The 12,572-nt window shown below is 36.4% G+C and overlaps 1 protein-coding gene across 1 annotated transcript; it reads right to left on the bottom strand.

Moving 5' to 3' along the window:
- Nucleotides 1-2,440: 2,440 nt before the first annotated feature.
- LOC106522197 (protein crumbs homolog 1) lies at nt 2,441-12,572 on the bottom strand (the record flags this gene model as incomplete). Its single annotated transcript, XM_014015105.1, is given in 6 exon segments — nt 2,441-2,773; nt 5,017-5,143; nt 6,172-6,288; nt 8,372-9,242; nt 9,652-9,817; nt 12,113-12,572. Coding segments are annotated over 6 exon segments (1,963 nt in total), but the record flags the coding sequence as incomplete, so codon positions are not given.

The following is a 12,572-nucleotide window of genomic DNA, read 5'->3' as shown; positions in this document are numbered from 1 at the left end:
AAATTTTAAAGTGAAGTAAAAGTTTAATTTTTACGACCGGAGTGTTAGGGCCAGATTACGAGTTTTTTATTATTTATTATTACGAGATTAAAGTCGTAATATTTTGAAATTAAAGTCATAATATTACGAGATTAAAGTTGTAATATTTCGAAATTAAAGTCATAATATTATGAGATTAAAGTCATAATATTATGAAAATAAAGTCATAATATTACGAGAATAAAGTCGTAATATTACAAAATTGAAGTCATAATATTATGAGATTAAAGTCGTAATATAACGAGTTTAATCTCGTAATAAAAATAAACTTCGTAGTGTGGCCCTAATACTCTGTCGTACATTTTTATTTTTTAAATGTAATGAAATAAGTGTTACTTTTTTAAACAATACTTAATAAAATTACAAATTCTCAAAAAAATTGCTTACGTACTGTAAGAAAGTAAATGTATTTTTGTTACTTTACACCTTTACTTTTCTTGTGTGACATGAGTCCTGTAGCATCTGTCAGATGTGTTCTTTAGTGGTCGCCACAGCAGATTGCCTTCATCCTGCTCTAAAACATATTTCACTGACTGCCTATAAAAAAGAGAGAACTGAATGATTAGAATGAGAGGGTACTTGTGCTTATTGTTATTAATTTTACATTTACAAAAGAAGAATGCGTACAGTACAGTATTATCTTACAATCCAATATCCCTTTTGAATTCATTACATCTAACATGTCTCTGACTCATCCAGGGACAATATATATATATACATTTCAAAATATATTACATGTAAATAAAATCATACAATTTACAGATTCATTTTTAAAATACAAATCCGCTGCACGTGTGAGCCCCACCAGAGTCCACTGAAACAGGTGGATGGTGCAGTTTTTGGAATGATTGATACAGCGGGTAAAATAAGTATTGAACACGTCACCATTTTTCTCAGTAAATATATTACTAGAGGTGCTAATGACATGAAATTTTCACCAGATGTTGGTAACAACCCAAGTGATCCATACATCAAAGAAATCAAACCATAAATGTCCAGAAATGAAGTTATTTGTAATAATGTGGAATGGCACCGGGAAAAAGTATTGAACACACTTACTGAAATTTATCTAATACTTTGTACAAAAGCCTTTGTTGTCAATGACAGCTTCAAGACGCCTCCTGTATGGAGAAACTAGTGGCATGCATTGCTCAGGTGTGATTTTGGCCCATTCTTCCACACAAACAGTCTTCAAATCTTGAAGGTTTCGTGGACCTCTTCTATGAACTCTGATCTTTAGTTCTTTCCATAGATTTTCTGTTGGATTCAGGTCAGGTGATTGGCTGGGCCATTCCAGCAGCTTTAGTTTCTTTCTCTGAAACCAACTGAGAGTTTCCTTGGCTTTGTGTTTGGGCTCATTGTCTTGCTGAAATGTCCAGCCACGTTTCATCTTCATCATCCTGGTAGATGGAAGCAGATTTTTATCAAGAATGTCTTTGTACATTTTTCCACTCATCTTTCCTTCAATTATTTGAAGTTTGCCAGTACCATATGCTGAAAAACAGACCCACACCATGATGTTCCCACCTCCAAACTTCACTGTTGGTATGGTGTTTTTGAGCTGATGTGCAGTGCCATTTGACCTCCAAACATGATGTGTATTCTGGCATCCAAACAGTTCAATGTTGGTCTCATCTGACCAGACTATATTCTCCCAGTATTACACAGACTTGTTTAAATGTTGTGCAGCAAACTTTAAAGGAGCTTCAACATGCTGTTTCTTCAGCAGTGGAGTCTTGAGTGGTGAGCGTGCATACAGGCCATGGTGGTTCAGTGCATTACTTATTGTTTTCTTTGAAACAATCGTACCTGCTAATTCCAGGTCTTTCTGAAGCTCTCCACAAGTGGTCCTTGGCTCTTGGACAACTCTTCTGATAATTCTTTTCACTCCTCTGTCAGAAATCTTGTGAGGAGCACCTGGTCGTGGTCGGTTTATGGTGAAATAATGTTCTTTCCTCTTCTGAATTATGGCCCCAACAGTGCTCACTGGAACCTTCAGAAGTTTAGACATTCTTCTGTAACCGATGCCATCATTATGCTTTGTAACAATAAGGTTGTGAAGGTCTTGAGAGAGCTCTTTATTTTTACCCATCATCAGATGGTTCTTGTGTGATACCTGGCCATCATTTGGGACTGAACCAGCTGATATTAACTTGCACTGACAAGGGGCAGGCTTGCTTTCTAATTACTGAGAGAGTTCAGCTGGTGTCTTGGCTTTCCGTGCCTTTTTACACCTCCCTTTCTTCATGTGTTCAATACTTTTTCCCTCTGCCATTCCACATTATTACAAATAACTTCATTTCTGGACATTTATGGTTTGATTTCTTTGTATGAATGGATCACTTGGGTTGTTACAGACATCTGGTGAAAATTTCATGTCATTAGCACCTCTAGTAATATATTTACTGAGAAAAATGGTGACGTGTTCAATAATTATTTTACCTGGTGTAAATAACCACAGTGCTGCCGTTCTTTCTTTAAATGACACTGATGGAGTCGATCTCCTAACTGGTCAGATGAGTCTCTCCTCTGGTGGGACCTTCAGCATGCTGTCCATCTCCAGCCGAGCTCCTGCCAGTTCCTGAGCACTGGGGTTGTACGCCCCCTCTGACTGGCGCTTCTTCCTGGCTGTGAGAACCATGAAGGTCAGACAGATGATCAGTATGACCGTGAAGAGGCAGAGCAGGGGCATGGTTATCATCAGCCAGGGGATCCCCTCTTTATAAGCCAGCTTCTGTGGATGCGCAAAAACAAGTGTCTCAGTGGGATTTAGACTTTTTCATTCATTCCCTTATTTTATAATGAAACATAATTGTCTCATTTACAGGACAGACCTGTTATACAGAAGTAAAACAGTAAAATTAATACAACCAATATTATAAACATTTCAACAAAAACACATTGAAATAAACTCAAACAAAAGCTACCCTATCTTTAAAAGTAACAATAAAAAAATTAAAATACTCAAAAACAAAGAGCAAGTTTATGGACGGGATCTTCACTTCTTTCATTAAAAGTTTAAACTTATTGATAGTAATAGAACTGGCTAGCTTTTGATCAGTTTAATCACATCAGACTGGATAACATCAGTTGTTATTCTGAGATATTTTTATGATGTAACAAAGATAATTGATATCAACAGTAGGGAGGGCAGACACCATCTTTTTTCTATTGGAAAATAACATCTAAAATAAAATCTTTAGTATGTTTGTGTTTGCTTTTAATGTCTGACTAACTTAGCATAGTTTTATCTGGAAAAACCATTTAAACTATAAACACATCAGAGGACACTGGGCTCTCAAACTGTTCAGGGTTTGTTTATCATGCTGTTTTTGTAAAAATCACAATCTAAGTTTTATGTTTTTGGCTATTTTCTAATTTTCTAATTAATCTGTTGCTTTTAGAGGAGACAAAATTACAGGTCACATGACTTGATTTAACTTAAGAGTGTTTCACAAATGTTCACTTCCATAAACCTTTTCACTTTATACTGTACATACATTTGTCTTCTTGCATTTTTAAGGTCCTGTTACACTAAACTTATGCCAACTTATAAAACACTTTTTATGTCTAAATTGCTAATAAAATTTGATCGATTTGTTTTAATTACATTATGTTCACGCTGAAAAGAAGCTTCCTGTTGATTTTTTCAATTCCATCTTCAAGTTCATAAGTTGGCATAAGTTGTCTAGTGTGACTCTGTGAGGAAGAACTTATAAACTATGTCTTAGAAGTTAAAATAATAACAAACTTTTTAACAAATTTTGAGAGAAGAACCAGAGTAACCCTTTTTATAAACTCACTTGTGTTTACAGTTGTCACACTGTAAGAAATACGTGTTTAATATCAGCTGAAGTCAGATGAAAACACAAGTGTTAAATAAAGTGATCAGTGATAGGAAATAAATGTCATACAACACCAGAATTCTGGATCTGAGTGAGGTTTATTTGTCACCGGCTGACAAGCCAAACCACACTGAAAGAAAAACAGGAAGTTCCTTTTTATATACACGATTCTTCAATGCCTGAGTTTGCCCCCTACTGACCTACGGCTGAATCACAGGCATTCAGACAAAGACCTCACTCTAATGGTTTTAAAAAACGGTTTACTTATGTGTTTTATATAAATTCAGACATGTAGCTACTCTATTTCAATTAACACATAATAGATCAAACATTATACAAGTATTATAAAATAACGAAACCCTATACTCTGGTGTAGTTTTCTAACATCAGTACTAATCTATAAATAACTATAAATTTCTTCAACACTATAAAGTAGAGGCAAAAGAGTTGGGGGGGGGTATTTTTGTTTAACTTAGCATGAAATTTGTTTCTTTTATCAATGGTAAACTTTAAATTTATGATTAAATGCAACAAAATACATTTAATAAAAATAAATGAAATAAAAATAAATTGAATAAATTCCTGACCCTGAGCTGTTGGCTTTAAGAAACTGAGCAATTTAGTTGGATAACACATTATTAATGTCTGAAAATAGGCTGCTTAAAGTCACCATCAAACATAAACTAAATGATATTTCTGTATTTATTTCAGATTTAATCAGTCATACACTTAGTCCTTATCAGTGTTTAAAATAGGATGTGTTAAAACTCTGTTTAGTCAAAGTTAAACATGAAACATCAAAGTTCATTACAACTGGTCCTTCGAGGGCCACCATAACGCTCATGTGGCCCTTGGTGAAAAAGAGTTTGACACCCCTGGTTTAGACTGTGTAAGTTACAATTTGAGGTGAAGGCCAAAACTACAAGTGGAGTTCAGATAGAAAAGTTTGTGTTTGGATCCTTTTTATTTATCGGCCAAAGCTCCTCTGGTTAGATTTAGTTTTCCTCAAAGGTTAGTCAGTCAACCATGGTCGCCCCAGTGTTATTATATATATGTTATTATCTGTGTTATTATAGTGAGAGACAGTGTTATTGGCATTTTTAAGTCTTTATAAAAAGCCAAATGTACGTACATTATTATCACAGGTCGGACCACTATAGCCAGGTGGGCATTCACAGAAAAACATGTTGTATCGATCCAAACAGGATCCACCATTCTGACAGGGATTAGATACACATTCATCAATCTCCATTTCACACCTGCAAGAATAAAAACATCAAGGTATCAGTCCGCATGATTTCAAACTTTGCTGCAAAGCATTGTAAGAAATTAAAAGCCTAACATTTTTTGTTTCTTAAGGAATTTGTGTCACTTTTAAAGTTTGAAACAATGATCCTTTGAAATGTAAATGCAAATCCACAGATCTTTCTAATTGTTTTACTGAAATCCTTCCAGTAGCTCTTTAAAATTATGATAACAGACAAAACAAATCCAGGTTTACGGTTTCATGGTGTTCTACAGAGAGACCTGAAAGTACAAAGCAAACTTATTTGTCTAACATAAGCTGCTAAACCTAATTTGATTCGTTTATGTTAAATTGAAGCAAACCTTACAGGCACATTAGTCTCAGTGGGTAAAGGATCTAATTCAGTTTCATTCACTGAGGCAAGAAACTCCTTTTTGCACTTTTTATAGTAACATATGTTGCAAAAGACACCAACATGTTTGTAAAAAAATAACTGTCCAATTTGTTTCTCACACATTAACACAAGACTCTAATTTAATATGTACAAATCCTTCATGTCCTCTACATGATATAGACCACACACTCCTATCCTGCATGTTTTATGTTACTCTGCTCCAGCACAGGAGGTTTGAATGAATGAGTGATTACCAAGCTTCTGCAAAACTTGAAGAGGTAATTCAGTCACTGAATCAGACCTGTTAGAGCAGAAAAACAAGTAAAATATGCAGGATAGTGGCTGAGGACCAGGCTTGCCCATCCCTGATATAGACTAATAATAAACTTGTGTTCCAATAATTTTGCTCCAGTTAATATAGAGAATTTGTGGCAAAAGAGACATTTACACACCTGTATCACTTTTATTTTTAACATATTTCTCTTTTCTATCACAAGCCAGTAAATATAACTGCCCACATTTGCTCATATATAGTTCAAACTGACAATAATAAACTCCACCGAACTGAAGTAGGAATCTTGGCTTTTGCAGTTTAAAAAATACCTTGATAAAAATAGGGTAAAAACTGTATTAAAAAGTGATTTTACCTGCTGCCTGTGAAACCTGGCATGCACGTACAGTTAGCTCCCCACGGCCCATCATGGCAGAGTCCATCATTTGCACATTTGACATCTTTGTTGCACTGTATTGGAGGGTATTTCCACCTAAAGGAGAAGTTTTTGGAACAGCTTTGAAAACGGTTGCATGGTTTGTGTGTTGCTCTGCAAGTGCTGGTGACGTAAAACTACAAAACCACCTGTAAACAACAATCAAAAAACTATATGAAAAGATGGATGATGCAATCTTTTTTCTTTTCTGCTGTACAAAAGTGAAGCTATATGATGTCTTCACTACATATTGTACTTATTATTTCACAAACAAAAAGGACTTATTGTCACGATTTATCTATAGTATTTAAACATGATGATGCCAAAGAGAGTAGGAACAGAAAAATGAGACTGCTCCTGCTGCTGTGGAGGTCCACAGTATGATGCAACCACCAGCATTCAAACCATACCCTTGTTTGTTTGTTTGTTTGTTTGTTTGTTTGTTTGTTTGTTTGTTTGTTTGTTTGTTTGTTTGTTTTGATGTTGGCTGTAAGACATATTGTTTCACTTCCTTTTCTGCTCTGCTGGTAGCAGGAGAAATTTGTTTGCTCGAGAAATCTTTTGATTTACTGAATTATCTCACTTTTACATAGTTCTACCCAGGTGGGAAAAAAAATGCTAAAGTATATTTTAGATAGACTGCATTTTACAGAAATATATTTTTAATATATTATCAATAGAATATACTTTTTAGGATTACATTCAAAATGTACAAAAAAGTACATTTCAAAAACCATGCTTCAGATATGTTGTTTTAAAATATATTTCAAGCGCACTTTATAAAATATATTTTATTTAATACACTTTACATTTAATTTAAATATATTATTTAAACTATACATTATATATTATGTTTTTAATATACTTTGTATTTGTAAAAGTGTATATTTTTATGCACATTTCAAAAAACATATTGCAAATATAAATTCAGTACTTTCCTGAAGTTGTACTATTTTCAAATAGATTATGTTTGTTGTTTTAACCTTCATTTAAACATTCCCAATTAAACAAGGGACTGTTGAGTGGTACATTATTAAATTCAGCCTTCAGTAAACTGGTAGCCTAATACTTTTGCAAATTTCTTAGTATGAAGTAAAACATATAATATTCAAAGTAGCATTGAGTAAAAGATGATATTGAGAAGTAGCTTAAAATTGTACTTCCTTCCTAATTATAATACACCAAAAGTATACTATAATTATGATACTACTATATTAAAAGTATACAGCTGTAGAATTTGAAATACATTAAAAATACAATTTAAATACAATTCCTTTACAAAAATAGTGCACTAAATTTTTTACTAAGCATGTTATTAGTACATACAAAGCAATACACTTAAAGTGTACTAAAAATATTTGAAGTTGTTCCATATTAGTATTTAAAAGTATACTTAATACACTTAAAATTGTGTAACCTTCCATACTTTCCTAACTGAGTACTGCAGGTGTACTTGTGATTCCTCCAGTTTCTAAAAGTAGAATGGGAGGCAGAGCTTATCAAGCTCCTCTCTTGTGGAACAGCTTTCCCAGGTTAAAAAATATTATACTAAGTATACTAAATCTAAGTATACTTTAGTATACTTGAAGCCACACTCATCATCAGTATACTTAAAGAGTGCTTTTTTGGAACAACTAATTTAATACAAAATATACTTTACTTGTATTTCAGTTGAACAAAAGCACAATTTTAAGTGTATTAAATATACTTTTAAATACTAAAATGGAACAACTTCAAATATACTTAGTACACTTTTAATGTTTATATACTTACAATATGTATATTTTAAGTTGTTCCAATTTAGTATTTAAAAGTATACTCATTACACTTGGAATAGTACTTTTGTACAACTAAAATACAATTAAAGTTTATTTAGTATTAAATTAGTTGTTCCAAAATAACACTCTTTAAGTTTACTGATGATTTGTGCAGCTTCAAGTATACTAAAGTGTACTTTAGATTTAATATACTTTAGTATATATTTTTTTCGCCTGGCTTGCCATGAAAAAGGTACAAAAACGTATTGACTTTGGAGGCAGTGGGAAGTACTTTTGCAACCCATCGTAGGTTTAGAGTTTTCTAGTGATTCATATTTATACACCACCTATCCAAAAAAATAATAATTTAAGTGAACACTCACTGGCAACGAGGGCCCCTGTAGTCCTTCGGACACACACAGGTGTACATGTTGGGTCCATCTTGACAGGTTCCTCCATGTTCACATGCATGATGCTCACACTCATTGATATCCTCGTTGCAGTGCTTGCCAGCATAACCAGGGTCACAGTGACACTCAAAACTGGCTAAGGAGTCCTTACAGCTCCCGTAAACACAGGGCCGGGTTGCACAGTCATCAGTGTCTGTCTCACAATGCTCTCCCTCCCAACCAGCTAGGCACACACAACCATATTTATTGAAGAGGTCTTCACAGGTGGCTTCATTTAGACAAGGATTTGACTCACAAACTGGAGCGCTGAAGCAGCCCAAACGAATCTTTGTTTTTCCAACTAAATGAAACTGAGAGATCTGCGGAGCTCTACTGGCTTCTGCAAAAGGTAGATAGATACCTTCAAGCCTCACTGCACCCAGGCAGCCGATAAAACTCTCTGCAACAGTCAGCATGACCCCCTTTTTACTGAGAAAACCAATTGTTCCTGTTTGCCTTGGCTTGCTGCTGGCGTCTTTGAGTCCATCCACAGTGATGACCCAAGGGGATACTTTTTGCGTTTTATCAGCCATAGAAATATTCACTCGATGCCAGCGTCCATCGGCCACCTGAAAGCTTCCTTTAAAGGTCAGTGTCTCAGCATTGTTGCCGCTGTGGATTTCCACCCAGACTGAGAAATCCATCAGACCCACTATCAGCATGTCAGAGCTTGAGGTGGCCCGTAGAAGCACGGCATTCTCTGATCGAGTTCGCAGCTCCAGGTAAATGTAAGAGATGGGTTCTGCCAAGGAGCCTCCAGAGCTATACTGCACAGGGTTATTTTCAAATGTGGCGTTGTGCAAACCTATGAGCAAACATGGAAAAATATCAATGACTATTAAAAAAACATAATCAAAGGATTAGTGTTTTACTGAACAGGCTTTGGTTGTTACAGATCATTGATTGCATCAGCATTTTCTCTCCTCTTACTCATTTATACGAGGCAACATGATTCATTATAAACATGCCAACTTAAAGACCACGTCACACTAGAACATTTTAGAGAACTTATATGGACTTGTGAAAATGTTTTTATCTAGCAGAATTTTTAGTCCATCTTTGAAGTAGAGATAATAATTTTTGGGCAAAACTTTCATAATGTTATACAGCATAGGTTGTCTAAAACATTATAGTGTAATCAGGCCTTTAGGCATTTCTTTAAAGATAAAGGCTCCTGTTGTCAGAAATCTTAAATAATGAGCTCGATTTCTTACATTCATATCCATCGAGAAGGTCCACACAGTGGCCACCATTGACACAGGGATCACTAACACACCACATACGTGTTTCACAGGTCTTTCCCGTATATTGTTCCAGACAAGAACAAATAAAATCATTGAATGTAATGATGCACTTTCCTCCATTTTGACAGGGGTTGGTCTGTAAAGAAAAGCATAAGGATTGATTATTGATTGATTAATTTGGGGCGGGGGGGAAACAGTCAAACAAATTTTCAGAAAACACAAAAGTGAGGAACACAAAAAAAGCAATTCTCTGTAAATTGCTACATTTTCCAAATATTACTTTCTAAATGTATTGGCAAATAGAGCATAGCCTAGTTCAGATCTTTCAAAGACGAGATTTGTTTAATGGGTATGAACCATCAATGTGGGAAATGGTAAATGGCTTGAACTTATATAGCGCCTTCAGACATTCACACACTGATGGTTTTTTATTGTAGCCACAGCTGCCCTGGGGCACATTGAAGGAGGTGAGGCTGCCATTCACCAGCACCACCAAGAAGAACCTCAGCTTAGCCTGTTAGCTTTAGCATTAGCCCCAATGCTATCACCATATATGGTAAATGGTAAAGAACTTATAGAGCGCTTTTCAAGTCCCTCCGGACCCCAAAGCGCTTTACACTAACAGACATTCACCCATTCACACTCACATTCACACACTGATGATGGCAAACTACACTGTAGCCACAGCTGCCCTGAGGCACACTGACAGAGGTGGGGCTGCCATGCACCAGCGCCACCAGACCCTCTGACCACCATCAGTAGGCAAGGTGGGTGAAGTGTCTTGCCCAAGGACACAACGACTGAGACGGCTGGACGGGGGATCGAACCATATATATGTATTAGCTCAGCACTACACATTCTCCTCTCATCACTGAGGTCCTCCATCCACATGACAGAGAGGGGAACACAAAAATGACTCAGCCTGCAACTGAAAATATGGATGGAGGACCTCAGTTTAGCTTGTTTGTCACGCTAGCGCTGAGCTTATCCATATAAGGCAACATAGCATCGGTGCTAAAGCTAACATGCTAAGCTGAGGTTCTTTTTCCATGAAGCAGCTCTGTTGTCCTCCATCTATATTTTCAGTTACAGGCTGAGTCATTTCTACCTTCTCCTCTCTGTCAACGCTCTCTGGTTTCATTTAAAAGAGCCAATCATCAGATATACACAGTCGAGTCCATCATCACCTCCTCCATCACTGTATGGTAAACTGGGGCCACAGGCAGAGACAGACAGAGACTGCAGCACATTGTGCGCACTGCCGAGAAGGTGATCGGCTGCAACCTCCGACCTGTAGAGGAGCTGTACTCCTCCAGAACTCTAGGTCGCACATGGCAGAATCGCAGCTGACCCTTCACACCCTGGTCATAACCTGTTTCATCCCCTCCTCTCAAGCAAAAGACTATGGTACATTCAGACCAGAACCTCCTGATACAAGAAAGAGTTTTTTCCCGTCAGTCATTAGACTAATGAACAATGTTTAATCGGCTCTGGCCCATCGCTGCCAGCTGTGCTTGCATTTTTGTTCTCATTCTTCATTTTATATTCTGTCTTGTTTTCCTTCCTCACTTCAACCACTTAGCTTTAGTTCTCTTAATCCTTGCTTATGTGTACCATTACACCAGAGCAAATTCCAAGTCCTTAACTCGTTACCGGCAATGGCAATAAAGTGTTTCTGATTCTGATATTGTCCAAGATTAACCTTCAGGGTGGATATAGCTCCCTAGCAGCCTCAAACCGAGGACCTATCCACATCAGCATTTACCGAATGCTTTGTGTGTAAATAAAATGGCTCCATGTGTGTTAAAATATATTTTTTTAAATTTACAAAACTAAACAGCCTACAGTATTTTTACAGTCTTTATTTTACAGTTAAAWTAAATGTTTATCAAATAAAGTCTAATGTTACAACTAATCAGGGATCCTTTAAGGTTATATGTAGGTGTTTTCTGGCTGTTTCATTTGAGTTACACGTCCACCCAGCTGCCCTGTTTTCATCCAACCAAATTGTTCTTCAAACCCCACCCACATTAGTCAATCCAACCAATCACGTTCTTAACAAACTCCTCCCACAAAAGTCAAACAAAACAATCATGTCTTTGACGGACTGACAGACACAAAACAAGAACGTCCCACTTAGTGACTGCAAAGACCATCTTCTCTTGCAGCCTGGGTCACTTCTGGCAGGAACTTCATATTTCTGCCAAAATGACAAAGCAATGCAAACCTATAGTGACCTTTGTGGCCTAATGACATTAAGGCAAAAAAGCGTTCACATGAATTTCTATGAAATATTTTAGATTTTTTTCCAGGCAATGGCAAATTCCCTTTTTTTGGTGGTGGTGGTGGAGCTCATGTAAAATATCTCTTTGCATTTCAGAAAATAAATGTTCTTATAAGATAATAAAGGACAAAGAAAAGTATTTCTTACCTTGCATGTATCGTCACTGATGCAGCCTTCTTTCACATTTTTAGCATTACTTGATAAATAAACTTTTCTGTTTGAATTACTCCAGCCATCCAGATCCAAATGCACTGAATCTAAACGAAAATCCTGGAGGCAACCTTTGAAATGTCCTCCCCACTTATCCGAGTCCCAATTTTTTGGAAGTCCTCCAATATGGGCCTGATCACCGCTGTTGACAGTCATTTTGGGGATCTCTCCTATGCCATAGTTAAGGCCTGCATGATCAACAACCACATGTCCATTTTTGACTTCCATAAAAATAAACTGCTTCTCACCAGTGGTCACAAAAACTGGAGCTATCAGTGGGGTGCCATTAGGCAGTGAGCTGACAAAAACTCGACCCATTTTTAGGTAGATTGAGAAGTAGACCTCTCCCTCATCTCTAACAGTGGGTCTCCTCAACTGGAAGAGCAGTCCTTCCGGC

This window comes from Austrofundulus limnaeus, unplaced genomic scaffold (assembly GCF_001266775.1).
Source record: "Austrofundulus limnaeus strain Quisiro unplaced genomic scaffold, Austrofundulus_limnaeus-1.0 Scaffold123, whole genome shotgun sequence".
Taxonomy (NCBI): domain Eukaryota; kingdom Metazoa; phylum Chordata; class Actinopteri; order Cyprinodontiformes; family Rivulidae; genus Austrofundulus; species Austrofundulus limnaeus.
This window is presented reverse-complemented; position numbering and strand designations above follow the sequence as displayed.